We start from the raw sequence: 19,486 nt of genomic DNA, 5'->3' as shown, positions 1-19,486 counted from the left end.
AGACAAAGGAACATTAAACAATAATTTCTCATCATTCCCATGACTTCAAGTGCAACATTTGTTTTGATGCAGAAAAATGCCTCGAAGACATCACGTCTTCCTAATGGTGTGCGATTATCTGAAATGTTGTTTTTTTTATATTAGAAATTTCTTCGCACAGCGACACAGATATTTACGCTCCAGCTGATCCAGCTCCTCATGCATACCAGTCATTTTCTGCACAATTTACGTGTCTTCCCATTCATTCAGCTCTATGTATATGGGACAGCTTTTGTTGGCTGCTCCCAAGTTTTTTAGGGTGAATCTGCATCAGAACAAAAGCTTTGACAAAAACAAGCCTGTGGTAGATATGCAGTAAATAGAACAATCAAAAGTATTGTTGTCTGAATGTTGAATTATACAGAAAAGATGTTTGAATAGCTGAGGCTTTTTGTTTGGATTTAAATTCAAACGGAAGTTTTTGGACCCGAGCACCAACCACAGAAACACTGGTTTTATAGGTTTTAATCAAACATGCCTCTTCTATCACAGGGAATCATCAGGAATCTATCGTCTCTGTTTACACACAGATGAGGGTCAAATTAATCACATTTGTTCTGTGTTTTTGTTCCAGTCAGTGGCAAACGTTTCACAGCGTCATATCTCCCAGAATAGAGTTTTCAACTAAGATTCAACTTATGATGAGAAAAGAAGAACATTTTATTACAGCGTTGTCAAACTTTGTGACACGAGGGGGGCAAAATTAAAAACTTGGTCCTACTGGGGGCCAATCCTGATCAATACTTGTTGAAAACAATACATAAATTAACCCTGGATTTAGATGTAATACATCTAAATCCAGGGTTTAGAACAAACATCATTTAATAAACAAAGAAAAATGGATCAAACTTTAAAAAAGACATCATTATCATTCATTTTTTTATGACTTCTTATGAATTTATCTCTATTATAACATCTTAAAACAAAACTCTGATCATACAGCTACAAACATTTAACGTTGAAACAAGAAGAATATATTAAAAAAGGCAATATACATTAAAGCAGACCTGCTGTCACCTGGATGCACTGCAACTCAAGTCAGACACCCGCCATCTTTTGTTGGCTGCAAGAGTATCAACAACAGTCTGATCGGTCCCATTTCATGTTCGCTGTTGTTGTCACTGAGAAATTTAAACTTTATTTTCTTAGCTTCAAAGTAACTGTGACAAGAAGGCTTCACTAAACAAACTGAGAAGCAGTAGAGACTCAATCTGTCCCAAAATGGAGGTTCCAGATTTAATAATATTTAAATGTTATCATGGAGGCCAGATAAAATGTTACCAGGGGTCCGGATCTGTCGTGTGTTTTATTAGGTCCACTTGTTTAATCACTTGTTTAATCACTTGTTCCACTAATAGATTGCGCGATCTTGCAATATCAGGTGAGATCGTACATAATGCTGTGGTCAAGGTTTGACCAAAATGGCTACAGCTCAATTCTCATCATAATAATGATCCTAAACAGACATGCTATCAAACTTTAGGAACACAGGAGATTCCAGAGCTGAATTCTGTCCATCGGATTGATAAATGTGGGCTGCAGGTATTTTAACAGCTGCAGTGAAACAAAATCTAAACCCCACAGTTATAGCTGACCTGTTCCACAAAGCTACACCGGCTTCAATCAAACCCAGGAATGAGTGTTTTTAGCTCCGTTTGAATTTTCAGCCTGATGAATTCCTGACGGGAACCTGTTCGACACAGAGTGCATGTAGTTAGTGTGTAACGGTCTGTGCGTTATGTAGAGTGATTGACGGGCCTCCTGTTTACAACGCTCAGACCGCCACCAGAAATTACCACCAAGTGCAGAACACTTTGTCCGCTGTCTATTTTTAGGCTTTCACTTGTCTGGACCCGCAAAAGGCTGCCTAGCTTCCTGGCTCCCCTTGTCGGCACAGTCCAGCAAAGTTTTGCCTTTTTTTTTTTTTAACAAAAGTTTGGTGTATTTTGACACAAGAAGGCCCAGTCAGCCATTTTCTTCTTACTTGTGTATCTGCAATCTGTTAAAGAGAAATGCAGCTTCTCAGTGGAGACCACAGAAAACAGCCAACTATGCGGTCCAGAGCACAACTATGCCGTGGCCCTGAAGTGCAAACCACATCAAATTAAAACCACAATGAAATCTTAATAAACACAACGACATTAACCTACCGAAAGAAGCAGCTACCAGTGGGAAACATGAGGCATCGCTGATTGGACGATGTTGCCGTTTGGCTTTTAAACCAAAAAGCATGTCCAGCATCACCTCATATGCATGTCCTCTCTCAAAATATTCTTGGATAGCGGCAGCTACGTTTGGGTCACTGGTAACATTCATGTTTTCAAAAATGTGTTTCGGGCAGAATAACTTTTGGTGCGTCGCGAGCAAATAGTCATCCCCAATACATCCTCTGAGCGCCACCACATCTCGTATGGTCTCACAAGATCTCCTGAGATTGTTTATATTATTTGCAAAGTTTGACCAAAATGGCTACATAACTGTGACCCCTTTTCATCATGAGGTGATTTTTTGATTTTTTTTTTTAAACAATGGCATGAAATTTGGTGGGCGATGTGCATTTCTTCAAGGAATGCTAGGCCTTTAAACGTAAATAAGTTTATACTATTATCGACTATCCCAATCATTGAATTGGGTTTTTTTTTGTCTCATTATATTAGAAGTTAGTCTAAAATTGGTTATTCAGTTCTTCCAGTCTTGGGTCTGACCAAAGCGTATGAGTAAGATTAGAAGACTCAAAAAATCTGCCTCAAACGTCAGTAAAATCTGGGTATATTTTAGTCAATCCACATCTACTGCAGCTTCTTCAGCTGTTATCTGTATCAATTACTTTTACAGCCTTTTGTTGCCCCTGTCCCAACTTTTTGATGTGCTGCTGCCATCAAATTCAGAATTACCTTATCTACCTTATCTAAATGGTACAATTTCTTAATGTCAACATTCGTTTACTATATTTAATTAGGAATAAAATATGGGTGTATGAGATGTGCAGATCATTTCATTCTGATTTTATTTATGTTTTGAACAACTTTGTTGAAAATGGCGTTGTATAGAAAAATTGTTGCCCTGTCAGATTTTTTTTTTGGAACATAATAATCACTCCCAAGGAACGCTGGAAGAACGTAGTGGCATGAAGGAAACTTTGGATTTAAGAAATTTACGAACTTGGAAGTACCCAAAAAGATCAGACTGTTGTAAAGTAAAAATAAGAACCTCTGTGGTGTTTATACGGTGTGAGGATAAGACACACAAAGACAGCATTTTCTTTTTGTTTTATTTCTAGAAATCGTGCATGTGCGGCATTGCTTGTCACGGTGGTTTCAGCATTAATCAACTGACTCCATTTCCGTTTCCTTCTGTTCTTGAAATCCATCCTCACGGACGTCGTCGTGTTTCCTCTCCCCCGTGTGCTTCTCCTGGATGACCTCAGAGAGTCTGTGTGATTGGCTCGCCGCCTCTGTAGGCGCAACGTGAGAGATTGTGAAAGAGCCGGCGAGCTCCTTCAGGAGGGCCTGCTCAGCTTTCAGCTTCGCCAGTTTGTCAGTTAGCGGCGTCGGTCCGACAGCAGGAGCAGGAGGTGCAGTGTTCTGAACCGGGTCCTCCTCTCTCAGATCTTTGGGAGCCTCCTGCGTCTCGGTTTCGGCCTTCGGTGTTTCTCCCGGCGTGTCCGGTTGAACTCCCTGTGCCTTCTCATGTAGGCTCTTCCTTTCCTCTTGCAAAGCCCTGCACAGACTCTCAAGTTTCTGGTTCTTGGTGGTGAGGAGCTCAAATTCCTTTTCCTTGACTGCTTTCTGTGAAGAAAGTGAACAAATGGGACATATCTGTCACAATTTTTGCTAACAGGCAAACACCAAGAGTTAACGCCAAGGTTTTAATGAAAAAAACTTGCACATGTGTTGTGCTCAAAGTATACGTTGGGGACAATGCTCTGCAACTACCACACCAAGTTTCAGCTCAATACTAGAAACTGACTGAGTTACAGCCATTTTTGTTTTTTCTAAGGTCAGCTGGCTGTGGCGGCCATCTTGAGTTGGGCCGTCTCCAAAAGTTAATCTGCTGCAGGAGTCAACCCAATGGTTACGTTTCAAAAGTTTCATTAAAATTCATCCAGTAGTTCATGAGATATTTTGCTAACAGACAGACAGAGTTGGTTGTAAAAGTTATTGGCTAAGTTTTACAAACAAACTACAAGCATCAGTGAGTGTTCAGAGTATGTGTTGGGGGGATTCTCAGCTACCGCATCAAATTTTAGGTTAATATCTGTAAAACTGGCTGAATTACATAAATTTTGCTATAAATAAATTCTGTTTGCTAAAACGGCCTTGTTGTGGCGGCCATCTTGAAACAGGATGTTTTACAAAGTTATTCAGTTGTAGATGTACATCCAGTGGTTACGTCCTCAGAGTTCAATAAACTCCATCCTCTGGTTCACGGGCGATTTTGCTACCAGACAGACACACACACAGACATGGGCAAGAACACTATCGCCCTTTTGCCTTCGACAGCGGGCAGGAATAGCGGCTCCTTCTGTGTGGGCTGTAAGGACTTACATCTGTCACCATCTCAATGAGACTCTTGTTGCAGGCGTCGAAGCGAGCCTTCCACGACTGGCAGTCTTTTTCCAGCTTTTTCATTTTCTTTGCCATCTGAAAAACAACAACAAAAATAAAAATAAATAAAACGTGCAGGATGCATTCTGAAAAAAGCGCAGTAAAGTTTTTTGCTTTTTTAGGCGCCAAATCTCTCCTTTTATTTCTGACCTTTTAAAGCTGAGAGTTCATTTTCAGTGAGGGCCTTACTTTGTCCATGTCCTGCTTGAAGCCGCTGTAGACGCTGTTGCTCTTTGACATCGTGCCTTGGATTTCATCGAACTTCTGGGAGTACATGTCGAGCTGAGGAGAAGAGGCAAGCGACTTTATGCGTGCATCTCCACAGCGGAAGGAAAGCTGTCGCCCGTGACCACTCGATACCCTACCTGGCTCCTCATATCGCCTTCTTGCTCCCTCAGGATCTTCAGCTGGACTTTATACTCGGCCGTCTGCTTGAGCAGCTGTGGGACATTGACACGTTTCATGAAAACGATGAGAGCTGTTTTAATCCTCACACCACTGAGTTTCATCCATACGGTGTTCGGCGTCTAACTGCGTCAGCATACTTTCAGCTACTTTAACCATTCATGTACCAAAACATTCAGCTCATTCAGGAGATGCATGCTTTGAGTTTTGATATTTGTAACTTTTATGCTTTTCAATATATTTTACTTTATGTCAAATTTATGCTTTTATCAGAATTAAAGGAGATCTCTTCAAAACCTTCTAAAACCGCTCTTTGAAAGTTGACAACTTCAGCCTAATACCGCCTGGAAACTTTAGGGTAATCGATGCAAACTAAGGGTGCAATTTGAATGAGTTTAGTCCTGTAGTTTTCCCTGATTTATTGTTCTGCAATTCTAAAATGCAGGTCCACACTCAATGTAAACAAAGCACTTGGCTGAATTAAAAATCAAGCGATGTAAAGACATTGAAACACACAGCTTTAGAGAAACTTCTTTCAGATCAAAGAGTTTAACGCTTGACCTATTTTTAGTCCCTTCATGTCTTTCCATAGATAAAGATGTTATAGTTGGAATCTGGTCACAATTATTTATTTTTAAAATTTTTAATTTAGGGACACATCTGTCAACATTGTGTGGAATTTGTTTCATTCTTTATGAATTCATGTCTTTGCAATGAGTAGCTTTAAATGAGTCACAAGACATTAAACTGTCACCAATTGATTTATCTTTTTAATATCTTTTATTGTTTCTCTAAAAATCACAGTTAGGGTTTTATTAAGTTTTGGGGGGTTTTCTCTTTGTTATGGAGACAGAAAGTGCAGCTGCTCTATGACCTCAAACTACTTCTGCTTTTTTAACCATCCACATATCGAAACGTTTAGTCAATCTGGAAAAGTGTCTTATGACTTTTAGTATTTGTAACGTTTTTACTTTCTAAAAAAAGTCCCCATAGAAATATTTCAGTTCCTTTAGAAGCATCATCCTCTGAAACCTACTTTAGCAGACTTGCTCCATCTTTGTCTTCCTAAGCTCCTTTTAGCTTTTAGCTACAATCCTGTTAACTTTAGCTTTCGGTTACCGTTTGCTCATTTTAACTTTGCTACAGCTTTTCTCATTTTAGCTTTTAGGCACTGTTTTGCTACAATTAGCTTTTAACTACTGTGTTGCTAATTCTAGTTTTAGCTAATGTTACGCAAAGTTTAGGTTGTAGCTATTGTTTTGCCATATTTAGCTTTTAGCTACAATTTTACTACATTTAAGTATTGCAATTGTTTAGCTACTTTTAGCTTTTAGTTGTGGTTTTACTCATTATAGCTTTTAGACACTCATGCTACATTTATCTTCTAACTACTGTGCTGCTAATACTAGTTTTAGCTACTGTTATGCTAACTTTAGCTTTTAGCTATTGTTTTGCTGTATTCAGCTTTTAGCTACAGTTTTGATCATTTTAGCTCATAGTTATGGTTTTTCTGATTTTAGCTTGTGTTTTGGCTGTTTTAACTTGAACAGTTCAGTTCAGTTCAGTAATCTGAGTTTAGCTGATTAACTGGAGTTAGCCACTAGGATTAGATTTAATCATCTTTTAGCCTTTTTTTTTAACACCCCTTTAAAAATCCTTCTCCTCCACCTCATGCAGTTCAGGCTCTTATGCTAAACTATTTACTGCTTTGAACTACTGCGCTACCACGTCCACCTCCTAAAATGATTTAACAGATTTTTTTACACCCTCCTCCTTTAAAGTCTTGAACTCAGCGTCAGCTTCTTAAGCAGATTCCAGACAGCTCGTTCAGCCTTTTTCTCTCGCTGCAGATGTGCTCCATAAAAGCATTCTTCGGGCGCTTCGGGCTTACGAGCTCCTTCTCCAGCTTGTGCTTCCCCTCGGCCTCCTGCAGGAGCACGTTGGCCTGCGTGAGCTTGGTCTCCAGCAGCTTCTCCTTCAGGTCCCTGTGCTTGAAGACCTTTTCCAGGTTCTGGAAGACATTCAGGGGAATTTATGAGCTCGGGGAGCTCTGGCTGAACTACTGTGTCTAACAGACAGGAGAGAGAGAGAAATGTGAAAATAATTCATGTGTGTGGGGGTTTATACGAGTGCAGCGCTTCCAGAGAACACCCACTCATGGAGAGTGAGAACCCAAATTGACCTTTTTTTTTTTCATTTGATTTGATTTTTCTCTGTGTTTGGCCTAAAGCTGTCTGCTCAGCGCGGGGCAGGCTCCTTACCGCCTCTCGCTGGTCGTACTGTGTGATGAGCGCCTTGAGTTTCTCCGCCAGAGCGCCGTTCTCCTGACAGAGCTTGGTGTTGCGGCTGCTGTGTTCCTCGATTTGGGCCTGGATCTCACCGAGTGTCCCCTGGAAGTGGGTGGTGATCTCCTTCCTCTTCAGGTCGTCCTCTCTGCACCTCTGCAGGGTCTCCTCCTGCAATTTTATAGATGCATGGTTTGGGTTATTTTATTTTTGGGTCATTCCAGGAATTGAATCACATCTTAACGTGGCCGCCAGTGAAAGCCAAATGTGGGCAATATGTTTGTTTTGGTGTGTGTGTGTGCATGTTTTACCAGAATACCAGCTGACCTTAAAAACACACACTTACAGCTCAGCCAGTTTTACAGATATTGACCTAAAATTGTGCGTGGTAGTAGCTGAGACTGATCAGAAACGTAATCTGAGCAGACTGAATCTTCAGGAAAAAACAATCCATGGAGGTAACTCTACAACAAATTAACTATAAAATCAACTCAATTCACGATGTTTGCCACAGGTAACAGACCTTAGCAAATACATGAATGACTGTAACTCAGTCGGTTTTACAGATATTGAGCCAAAGCTGGATGCGGTGGTAGCTTAGAGTCATCCACAAGACATAATCTGACATCTCCTGCTTAATGTTATTTTCAAAGTTTGACCAAACACAGCTACAGCTCCGTCATTACTCATTACAAGAGGATCTTAGTCCAAAACTGGTATGAAAGGCAGCAGGCGATATGCACTCCTTTAAGAAATGCTAGACCTAGCCCAGGGGTGGGCAACCTTGGTCCTCGAGTGCCACCATCCTGCATGGTTTCCTTGTTTCCCTGCTCCAACACACCTGATTCAGTGGTTAAATGACCTCTTCATCTTCTGCAGAAGCCTGTTAATCACCCATTGGTTCAAATCAGGTGTGTTGGAGCAGAGAAACAAGTAAAACCTGCAGGATAGAAGCACTCGAGGACCAGCTACTGTTTAGTTTCCCCAGTCAAACATACGGTGTCGCCGGCTCAAATAACCGTAAATGGCTCCAATTTGACAGCATGTTTGTTTAGTTTACAGGCAGCGGTGGCTTGGGAGGTAGGGATTCATCCTGTAACCGGAGGGTTGCCGGTTCAAACCCTCCTTCCGTCTCATCTGTTGTGTCCTTGGGCAAGACACTTCACCTGCCTTAAAGTGTTGAAGGGTTTGGTGGCGCCGGTGTAACGCCAGCCTCACTGGAGCCTGCCCCAGGGCAGCTGTGGCTACAATGTAGCTCACCACCATCAGTGTGTGGATGACTGAATGTAGTGGAAAACGCTTTGAGGTCCTTGGACTAGATAAAGCGCTATACAACCCCATTTCTGCAGCTACATGTCAGCAGGTAACGTTTGAGCTGAAGTACCTTTAAAGTCTTGTTGTGCCTTTGCAGCTCTCGGCAGAGCCCCTCCAGTTTGCTGCGAGCCAACACGGCCCGGCTGTGCTCGCTCTGCAGCTGGTCCTTCTCCTTCACCGCCTGGAGCAGCTTCTTCTGCAGGGTCTTCATCTGCTTCTGATCACTGCGATGCTCCTCCAGCTGCAGAGCAACGGGCCCACAAGAGTCAGGAGGCATTACTCAGGACAGGAAGGTCTCTCTGTCTTCACGCTCGCCCACTCACCAGCTCGGCGTGCTTCTTGATGATAGCCTCCAGTTTCTGCTCCGGACTGTCGAGTTTGTTCAGACTTTGCATCAGCAGCATCGCCTCCTTCCCTGAACAGCCACAGAGAATCTCAGGTCAAACCTCACCTATTGGTGATGCTGATTCAGCAGTCACAGAAATGTTTTCCTCTTAGTTTCTTTTGTACAATTTTTTTACACTTGAACTACTATTTTAGCCATTCATATCTCAAAATGTTCGGCTCGATCAGGAATGCTGTGCTATGACTTTTAATATTTGTAACTTTCATACTTTTTCAAATTTTTTACATTATTTACAATCATTGTCCCCATAGAAACACATTGAGATCTCTTCAGTTCCTCTGAACTCTGTTTCTGAATACTTGCTCTGTTTTAGTCTCCTTGTGCCACTTTTAGCTTTTAGCTACTGTTTAGTTTCCCTTTTACAGTTTTGCTGATTTCAGCTTTTAGCACCTGTTTTTTCATTTTAAGGTTTCAGCTACGGTTTTGCTAATTTTCCCTTTAAGTTATGCTTTTACTGACTCTGGTTTTTGGCAAGGGGTTTGTCAAAAAAAAGATTTTTGGTTACTGCTTTGCTAAACTTAGCTTTTACCTCCCATTTTGTTAATTTAAGCTTTTAGCGACAGTTTTGCTGATTTTAGCTTTAGGAATATAACTTTAACCATTTAGTTACCGGTTATTTCAGCAATGTTAATCAGCACTCACTGAGTTTTCACAGAAAATATCTCTAGTTACCGCGTGAAACATCATCAGTGCTGTTTGACCTAACGGATGCACGAACACATGTCACCGTTCTCCACACAGACCTATCAGTTTCAGTGTGATTTGGACTGTAGCTGACCGAGCTGAATCAGACCCACTTTAAGTAAAATCAGTAAAACACTCTGAGGAAAAATTTTTAAAAACCCACCAAGGTTTTTGAGCATTTTCTTCTCTAGTTTCTGCTCCTTGCGGGTGTCTGGCTCTTTGGCAGCTGTGACCTCCTCTGAGTCATCTGGCTCAGCTGGAATCTGGGCTGCCTGGTAGGTGCTAATGATGTCCTCCAGCTGCTGGCCCAGGTCCTCTGTCAGGTCCACGTGGCCGTCCGTGACCGGAGATGCCTCGGGACCGGCGGGCGCAGGGCTGCTCTCCTGACAAGCCTCCATCATATACATCTACTGACACAACAGGGGCGACAGTCGGCTCTCTGATGGAGCCCAAAAATAAGTTAATTTGTTTCTATGAAGAGCCAGGTTGATTATTTTCATCACCCACTGCTGTTGATGTTTTGCCACAAAAATAGCCATAACTCTAAAGCTAAGCTAAATTTTGATGTGGTAGTAGCTGAGGGTCACTGACAATACACTATATTGCCAAAAGTATCTCCCTTCACACACATATGAACTTGAGTGACATCCCATTCTTAATCCATAGGGTTGGTCCACCCTTTGTAGCTCTAACAGCTTCAACTCTTCTGGGAAGGCTTTCCATGGGTTAATGATTGTTTATGGGAATTTTAGATGATTCTTCCAGAAGCTCGTCTGTGAGGTCAGACACTGATGTTGGACAGAAGGCCTGGCTTACAGTCTCTGGTCTAATTCATCCCAAAGGTGTCCTATCAGGTTGAAGTCAGGACTCTGTGCAGGCCAGTCAAGTTCTTCCACACCAAACTCACTCCTCCATGTCTTTATGGACCTTGCTTTGTGCCCTGGTGTGCAGCCATGTTGGAACAGGAAGGGGACATCCCCAGACTGTCCCCACAAAGTTAGGAGCATGAAATAGTCTAAATTGTCTTGTTATGCTGAAGCATTAAGAGTTCCTTTCACTGAAACTAAGCGTCCAAGCCCAACTCCTGCAAAGCAACCCCACACCATGATCCTCCCTCCACCAAACTTTACACTTGGCACAATGCAGTCAGACAAGAACTGTTCTCCTGACAGCAGCCAAACCCCGACTCATCCATCAGATTACCAGACAGAGAAGAGTGAATCGTCTCTCCAGAGGACGCGCCTCCACTGCTCTAGAGTCCAGTGGTGGTGTGTTTTACTCCACTGCATCAGACACTGCTTTGCACTTGGTGATTTAAGGCTTGGGTGCAGCTGCTCAGCCATGGAAACCCATTCCATGACCCTACACCCTGTTCCTGAGCTAATCTGAAGACCACATGAAGTTTGAAGGTCTACAGTTACTGACTCTGCAGAACGTTGGTGACCTCTGTCCACTATGAGCCTCAGCATCCTCTGAGCCCACTCTGTGGTTTTACATGGCCTACCACTTCATATCTGAGTTGCTGTCATTTCCAATCTCTTCCACTTTATTATAATACCACCAACAATCCACTGTGGAATATGTAGTAGCGAGGAAATTCCCAAACTGGACTTATTGCACAGGTGATATCCTATCAAGGTACCACTCTGGAATTCACTGAGCTCCTGAGAGCGACCCATTCTTTTATAAATGTTTGTAGAATCAGTCTGCACGCCTAGGTGCTTGATTTTATACACCTGTGGCCATGGAAGGGATTGGAACACCTGAATTCAAGGATTTGGATGGGTGAGTGAATACTTTTGGCTATATAGTGTACGTAGAGCACTAACACATCCCACAAGCTCTTGTGAAATCATGTTTCTAAAGTTGACCAAAAAGGCAGCAACTCTATTAATTCTCAATGTAAGATTATCTTAGTGTAACGGCAGCGGGTGATATGCATTCCTTCAAGGAATGCTAGGTTTTTAATTAATAGTAACTATGACATACAGAACTTGAATTCAGTATTTTGTAAAATAAAATCTGATATCTTACATATTGTTGACAATATCTCAGTGTTTATCACAAATCATCTCATCTCTTAAATAATGATTTCTGTAGTCAGCTCTGATAAAAGTTTGATCCCATTTAACTGCTTTTAGCACTTTACCAGACTAATGATCAACCTATAGGGGAGAAATAGTAACCTACAACTGCAGGTTAAGGATTATTTCCCCACAGAGGTGAAAAATGGGTACAATTGCAACTTTTTGTTTCCATATTTGGGATTAAATATGACTTATGTGGCAGCAGGTCAAGGTTATATTGGGGTAAAAAGCAGAGAATTTTGTAACAAACAGTGGATTTCACCACCAACGAGCAACATCTCTTCCGAACACATTATTACATCATGGCTTTGTAGAGAAAAACGGTAAAGGACTATGGAAAAGTTTTAACATCCTATTTAGATTTTATTTGAATCTTTTTTATGTGCTCCTAATCAATAGTGTGTGTTCATTTGTCTGTTTTGTTGGCAAAATATCTCATAAATCACTGAATAGATTTTAATGAAACTCAAAGGGCTCATTGGAGGTACATTTACATATTAACTTATTAGCGTTCACAACACAAACTTTTCTTTTCAGAATGGTTATCATCGTCACATAGTTTGCGTCTGAAACTCTGGGCGACATACATGCTGTCTGTGAATGCTAAGCTTCTGATTGTTCCAATTTTGTTTCCATGTAGTCGAATCTGTGAAATAAAAATCCCAAAGATAGCGCATACTGACACACATAAAATAGTATTTTAGCACCAACAGGATGACTCAGACGACCTGACTTACAGTCGACCGGCTGAGGGATGATTCATCTCTAAAGGATTGTTTCCTTTTTTTTTATTATTAAAGACATGACTATTCTTCTCAAGCAGATATGTGTTGTTTTCTCTTCTACTTTTCTTTTTTTTTTAACCTATTCTTTATTTGTTTCCAACATGTAAGAGAACGATACAATGAACGGAACACAAGGTGTATAACTAAAAATGCTCACTCCAAGGACACGGTGTGACAGCAGATGTCCACATCAATCAATAAAGTAAAAATGACTGACAAATAATCACAGCCGCCACAAGTCCAGTCTACGTTGCCTTCAGAGGGAGTTTTACATCATGTACTGTGTCACAGAGACGTGCACCAGGCTTTACTGAATTAACAAGGATATAATGGGTCCCCAACATTTCTAAAAAACAGATTTTTGAAGATGTAGCAAACCTGTAATCTGCTCCATTTGATAAATGTCCCAAACCTTTTGGATCCAAGTATTATATGTGGGAGGATAACTGTGGAGTACCTCCGTAAGGTCATCAAATTTAAATTGGGACATAATACGTCTCTCTTTTTAAAGCACACATGCTGTCACTCTCAGGTACTACAGAAACTTGCCAATTAAAAGCTTAATGCATATCACCTGCCACCTCTCATGTTAGATTTTTAAACTAAGATTATCTTATGTTGAGAGATGAGAATATAGCAGCATCTTGTCTGATCTGTTAGCTCTTGGAGTATGTATTGTAAATGACTGCCAGCTGCTACCACATCGAATTTTAGCTCGGTATCTGTAAAATTCAATGAGCTACAGCCATTTTTACGCAAGCTGAGGTTGAGTAGCTGTGGCAGCCATCTTTAATTGCGTTGACTCCAAAAAGTTAATCCCGTGTAGATGTCCATCCAATTATTGGTTTCTAAAAGGTTTATTAAAATCTGTCCTGTGGTTCATGAGATATTTTGCTAACAGACAAACTAATTCTGTCAATTAATGCCAAAGTTTCAAGCAAAAACATTGCACAATGTGTTGTGCTCAAAATATGTGTTGCGGGTGATGCTCAGCTACTACCATACTGATTTTTAGCTCAATATCTAATAAATTGGCTGACTTATAGTGATTTTTGTGTTTTCTGAAGTAAGTTGGCTATGGCAGCCATCTTGAATTAGTTTACATCCAAAAGGTAATCAGTAGTAGACGTATATCCAATGGTTACTTTCTGAAAAGTTGAGTAAAATCTTTTCAGTGGTTCATGAGATATTTTGCTAACAGACAGACAGGGTTGACTACAATAGGTAATGACACTTTTATACACAGATCCCAACCAGTCAAGTCAGCACTCAGAGTATTTGTTAGGAATGACTCTCAGCTACTACCACACCAAGTTTTAGCTCAAAATTGGTAAAACTGTCAGAGTTATAGACGTTTTTGTGTTTGCTGAGGTCGACCAGCTGACGAGAACATCCTAAATCTGGTGGATTCAAAATGTTAATCAGTTGTAGATGTACATCCAATAATTACTTTCTGAGAGTTTCTTGAGAAGCCATCCAGCGGGTCATGAGATATTTTGCTAACAGACAAACAAAACCAACACACACAACAATATAGATTTCTTTAATGGTGGCTGTCAGAAAGGCTGCGGTTGAACTCAGAGTCTCTCTCGGTGCCTCTGGAGCTGCACAGACTCGCAGTCGGAGCCTGTTTAGGTGCATTAAAATTAGCGCAGCCTTCACGCTGCCTGTGCTTCTCCCAAGCAGAGCACAAGGCACCTGTTCCAGAGCCACAAGCTATTTTAGGAACTTCTTAATATGGGCACGCCATTTATTTATTTATTTCGTATTTTTCTTATTCACTCCGATTGATGTCAGGGTCGGTGGTTATGTGAGTGAAAACAGCTTTTGTTCTGCAGTTTATAATCAAATAAAAGGGAAAAATAAAATGAAAACATCTGTTATATAAGTGACCCCTCGGTGTTTTGAAAGGAGGCACATGTTCAGATGGAAATTTACCAAGAGTATGAAGCACACATCTTAAAACTACACAGTTAGAGATTAGAAACAGATTATTTTTCTCTCTGTCACGCAGGGAACATCTCCACCTCACGTTAACAAACGATGCAGAAACGTCTCAGTGCAAACAATAGCCTCTCAGATTCACATAACGCTTGTTAATATGTTAGGGAAGAGGAGGAAGTTTGGAAAAATCCTAAAGACAAGATTGTTGTTGGGTTTTTTTGTCCTGTTATTTCTGTGTAAATACAAGCAAAGAAGCAGGGTAAGGAGCACACAGGAGGGTCTTACCGGGACCAAGGGCCGGAGGGAAGGAAAGGAAGAGTGTCGAGGGTCTCGGACGCCACGAATACAAACAGCTGTGATAAGACCACCTCAAAATAACCCAGGAGAGGGGCTCAGTCTGAGCACAGAGAGGGAGGACTCTGCATTATGCTTCAATCACATTTACTGTCACCCATTCTTCTGCTGAGCAGCCATTTTATCCGGCGCCTTCGCTGCTTTGATCCAACAAGGTGATACATTTATTTTGAGCTGACTTCTTCTTATCAGGCCCGCACCGCTATTGTTTTCCTGGTTTGTTTTGTGTTTTTTTTTTTTTCATATGTTTCTACAGTCTACTTCTGAATATTTTAGCTGTTCGTGGAGCTAAACGTTCAGCTCGTTCAGGAGATGGGCGCTAAAACGTTTGATTTGTGCAACCTTTAGACTTCTCGAAACATTTAACATTATTTCCAGGTTTGTTCCTCACAGAAATACATTCTCTTCAAAAACACTGTTCTCTTTGAAACGCTCTCTCTCATTTTTGTTTTCTTGTGCTGCTTTTAGCTGTTGTTCTGTTTTCAGCTTTTTGGCAACCTTTTGCTTCTTTTACTTTTTAGCTATTGTAATGCTAATTTTAGCTTTTAGCTAGTCTTAGCTAGTTTTAGCCTTGAGCTACAATTTTGCTGCTTTTGGCATCTAACTACCTAATATTAGCTAACCTTTTGCTACTTTCAGCTGTCAGTTTGCAACTTTAGGTTTTTAGCTAACATTTAGCTTCTTTTATCTTTTAGCTAGCCCTTTGCTACTTTTAACTTTCAGATATTTTTGCTACAATTAACTATTAATTTGCAGTTTTATATTTTTACCTAGCATTTTGGGTTTTTAGCTTTTACCTAGTGTTTTGCTGCTTTTAGGATCTAACTACCATTTAGCTACTTTTAGCTTACAGCTGGATTTTTGCGACTTTTAGCTAGCTTTTTGCCACTTTTACCTTTTAGATAGTGTTTCCGTTTAGCTAGCAATTTGCAACTGGAGGGTTTTAGCTAGCATTTAGCTTCTTTTTGCTTTTAGCTAGCCCTTTGCTACTTTTAACTTTCAGATAGTTTTGCTATATTTAACTATGAATTTGCACTTTTATATTTTGACCTAGCATTTTTGTTTTTTTAGCTTTTACCTGGTGTTTTGCTGCTTTTAGGATCTAACTACTGTTTGGCGACTTTTAGCTTAAAGCTGTTTGTTTTGCTGCTTTTACCTTTTAGGTACTGTTTCGTTCCGTTTAGCTATCATTTTGAAACTTTAGGTTTTTACCTAGCATTCTGCTACTTTTGGCTTTACCTAGCATTTTGCATTTAGCTTCAGCTGCTTCAGTAAATTTCAGCGTACGTTCAGCCTGTACTGTCACAGAAAACGTTGTTTCTCCTCCTGGATGTGGCTGAATGCAGTCTACAAGGTGAGCTCTATTTATAGACGCGCTCGTTTAGCTGTCCTGTCGCCAGAGGGTGAAGCATCTCTCCTTGCAGATAAAATGTGAATGGTTTCGTGTGAAAGCCTTCTCCTGTGTGGAAGCTGTTCAGAATTAAAGGCCTGGCATCCGTGAAGGAATGCATATCGCCCATCTCCTTTCATGCCAGTTTTAGACTGAGATCATCTTATGAGGAGAAAGTTGACTCGAAATAAACAAAGATCTTGTGCGATCTGTTAGCACTCAGAATGAGTTGGGGATCACTCTCAGCTACTACCACACTGGATTTTTGCAAATATCTGTCAAATTTACTCAGTTATAGTTCATTTTTGTGTGTTTTATCATCAGTTGGCAGCCATCTTGGATCAGGTTGACTCCAAAAGTTAATGAGTTGTAGATATACATCCAGTGATTACTTTCCGAGAGTTTCATCCAGTTTTGTCTCGTGGTTCATGAAATATTTCGCTAACAGACAAGAGACATGCACACAGGCGAAATCATCATCCCCCCCCACCTCCCGTCCACCTTTGCCTTTTTGGCGGCGGGCGACACGAATCGAGTCGAACCCACAAAAATGAGCCGCAGAACACAGAGCCTCGGGTTAGAGAAGTATATTCTTTTTGAAAACAATTCTAAATTTAATCTGAAAAAGTAGAGCACCAAACAATAAATTCTTCGTAGCAGAAAAAAGAGGCACTCCGTCCAGACGAACCAGTTTCAAAGCAAACAGCTCAATGACAGATTGGCTACTGAGGTGTTTTTTTTTCTTCTTTTCTCTTCCCCCCCCCACACCCCTAAAAACAAGAAAAACAGCTGAGAGGTAACAGGATTTGTCCTCCGTGTGTTTTTACAGACATGAGGCACAATGCAGTTCAGTGGAGATGAAAACACGTTCAAAACTAAACAAATCAAGGCTTTTACTTCCCCTTCACATTTCATGAGCAGCGATACAAATCAAATGACACAAAAAAAAGCTTCGTACACCGAAAGAAAGAAAAGGGAAAGAAATTTAAAGCAGTGCACCTTTAAATTTGATGTAAACATGAGTGAACAAAGTTGTTTTGTTTTTTTTATTCTAAAATCCAGTCTGAAACTGATAATGGTTTGAATCCACACTGTGCTATTTTCACCCGTCTGCAGTTATTTTACCTCTTAGGGAGATAGAAATAATTCACATAAAAACTTGTTTTTCTTTGAAATTCAACACTGCAAAAATAGTTTAAATCATCGAAATACACATATGTACATAGAGAGAGTTACATTTTGAGCTGCAGCACAGCAGTAGTCGATCGACTCGTGCCGTTCAGCGTCATGGTTTTGGGTGTCGCCGGTAAAGATTTCCACGAAAACGTGACGCTTGGTTGTCGAGTGATCGTCGTAGCCCCTTAGGTTTGTGTGCGTCGCGTTTCACACAATGAGAGACATGGAAAAAAAAACAACCAAACAAACAAACAAAACAACTGGAATGTTTCAAAAAAAAAAAAAAAACCTCAACGAGAAAAATGGCGTTTTCTACTCCCGACCGGACGAGTCAAAGATGGAGGGATGAAAGTGCATGGCTCAAACGTCGCGGTAAATGCTTCTGGACTTCTGTGTGCGCAAGAAAACGAGCTCTCGAAGCGGAGACATGAGATCCGAAGCAATGCTCACTGCATAACTGCTGCATAAATACAGATATACCATATAAATAGTAGTCAAATATTTACCAGTATCAATAAGTGCTTATGTTCTAATATATAAATACATCTTGCAGTATGCATAATTACAGAATACTTCCTCTATTTTTGTGCAATAGCAAATCCCATGCATTTTTAACCAGGATAAAAACCACAACATTAAGAAAAATGCAACATAAATCTTATTTTTTTTGTTGTTTTTTTTTGTTTTGTTTTAAGATCAGTTCACAGAAATCCATCGGCGTCCGTCGGTTGGCAGAAGTGACAAATCAAGAAAAACTTTTTTAAAAAAAGAAGAGCCCTCCTTTGAGCAAACTCTCGCAGACACTTCTTAATACAACCCCAGTTCTGGAAAAAAAAGTTTGGTTGTTCTTGTGAAATGTGGATTAAAAATAAAATAAAATAAAAACAGAAGTACGAGAAATTGCAAATGTTCTCAACACGTTTTGTTCACAGTGGAACGCAGCAAACGTGTCGAATGTTTAAACCCAGAAGGCATAGCCTGTTTGAAGGGAATAATACCGTAATTTAGAAACTGGGGGCAGCAACACATCTGTAAATAGTTGAGACAGGGGCAGCAAATGGTGGAAAAAGTAAGTAGTATGAATAAGAAACAGCTGGAGTAGAGATGGGCAGAGGTTCGCCAGTCTGTAAAAAACTGTCTAAAACTAGTGGAACAATTTCAGAATAATGTTCCTCTCCTGGGGAGACTTTAAATATCCCATCATCTACAGTTAATAATATCATCAACAGATTTCAAGAATCTGTAGAAATCTCTGAGCTCAAAGGACTGTAAGTCAGTATTGGATGTCTGTGATCTCGGGGCCCTCAGGGGCCACTGCATTAAAACCAGGTCTGATTCTGTTCTGGACATCACTGCATGGACTCAGGAACACTTCCTGTAAACACAGTTCACTGTACCATCCACTAATGCTGCTTAAAGCTCTATCAGGCAAAGAAGAAGCCAGATGTGAACACCATCCAGAAACTTTCATACAGAAATTTCAAATTCTTTTTGGAAACCACAAAGGCCACCTCCTCTGTCCTAAAGAGAATAGGTACCATCTGACCTTTAAGAGCGCACAGTTCAAAAGCCTGCCTCTCTGATGGTATGGGGGTGCATTAGAGCCTCTGGCATGAGCAGCTTACACATCTGGAAAGACACCATCAATACAAACTAAGGACCTATAGGTTTTAGAACAACAAATGCTCCCTTTCAGACATAATCTTTTCAGAGCACACCTTCCATATTTCATGAAGACAAAGTTAAACCTCAGACTGCATCATTCCAGCAGCATGGCTTCATAGTAGAAGAGTCCAGGAGCTGAACTGACCTGCCTGCAGTCCAGACCTCTCACCAGCAAAGACTCAGGACTGTTGAACAGCTAGAATCCTCCATCAGAGCAGAATGGGACAACATTCCCTCTAAAACCTCCAGCAGCTGCTCTCCTCAGTTCCTGGATGTTTACAGACTGATGGTAGAAGAAGAGGAGAGGCTTCACAGAGGAAACATGGACCTGGAACAACCTTAAAG

The 19,486-nt window shown here is 40.7% G+C and overlaps 1 protein-coding gene across 1 annotated transcript; it reads right to left on the bottom strand.

The window, feature by feature from the left end:
* Positions 1-3,293: 3,293 nt before the first annotated feature.
* Positions 3,294-14,992, bottom strand: txlnbb (taxilin beta b). Its single transcript, XM_017421623.3, has 10 exons — positions 14,842-14,992; positions 9,904-10,179; positions 8,974-9,065; positions 8,721-8,891; positions 7,313-7,507; positions 6,943-7,062; positions 5,012-5,086; positions 4,836-4,928; positions 4,587-4,682; positions 3,294-3,827 (listed from the first exon to the last, which is right to left on the bottom strand). The coding sequence occupies exons 2-10, from the start codon at positions 10,145-10,147 to the stop codon at positions 3,363-3,365; spliced, it is 1,551 nt and encodes a 516-aa protein (XP_017277112.1). The 5' UTR covers positions 10,148-10,179; positions 14,842-14,992; the 3' UTR covers positions 3,294-3,362.
* Positions 14,993-19,486: the final 4,494 nt, after the last annotated feature.

The sequence above is a fragment of the Kryptolebias marmoratus genome, linkage group LG10 (assembly GCF_001649575.2).
Source record: "Kryptolebias marmoratus isolate JLee-2015 linkage group LG10, ASM164957v2, whole genome shotgun sequence".
Classification (NCBI taxonomy): Eukaryota; Metazoa; Chordata; class Actinopteri; order Cyprinodontiformes; family Rivulidae; genus Kryptolebias; species Kryptolebias marmoratus.
Note: the sequence above shows the minus strand (reverse complement) of the source record. Positions and strands in the feature narration are given on the sequence as shown.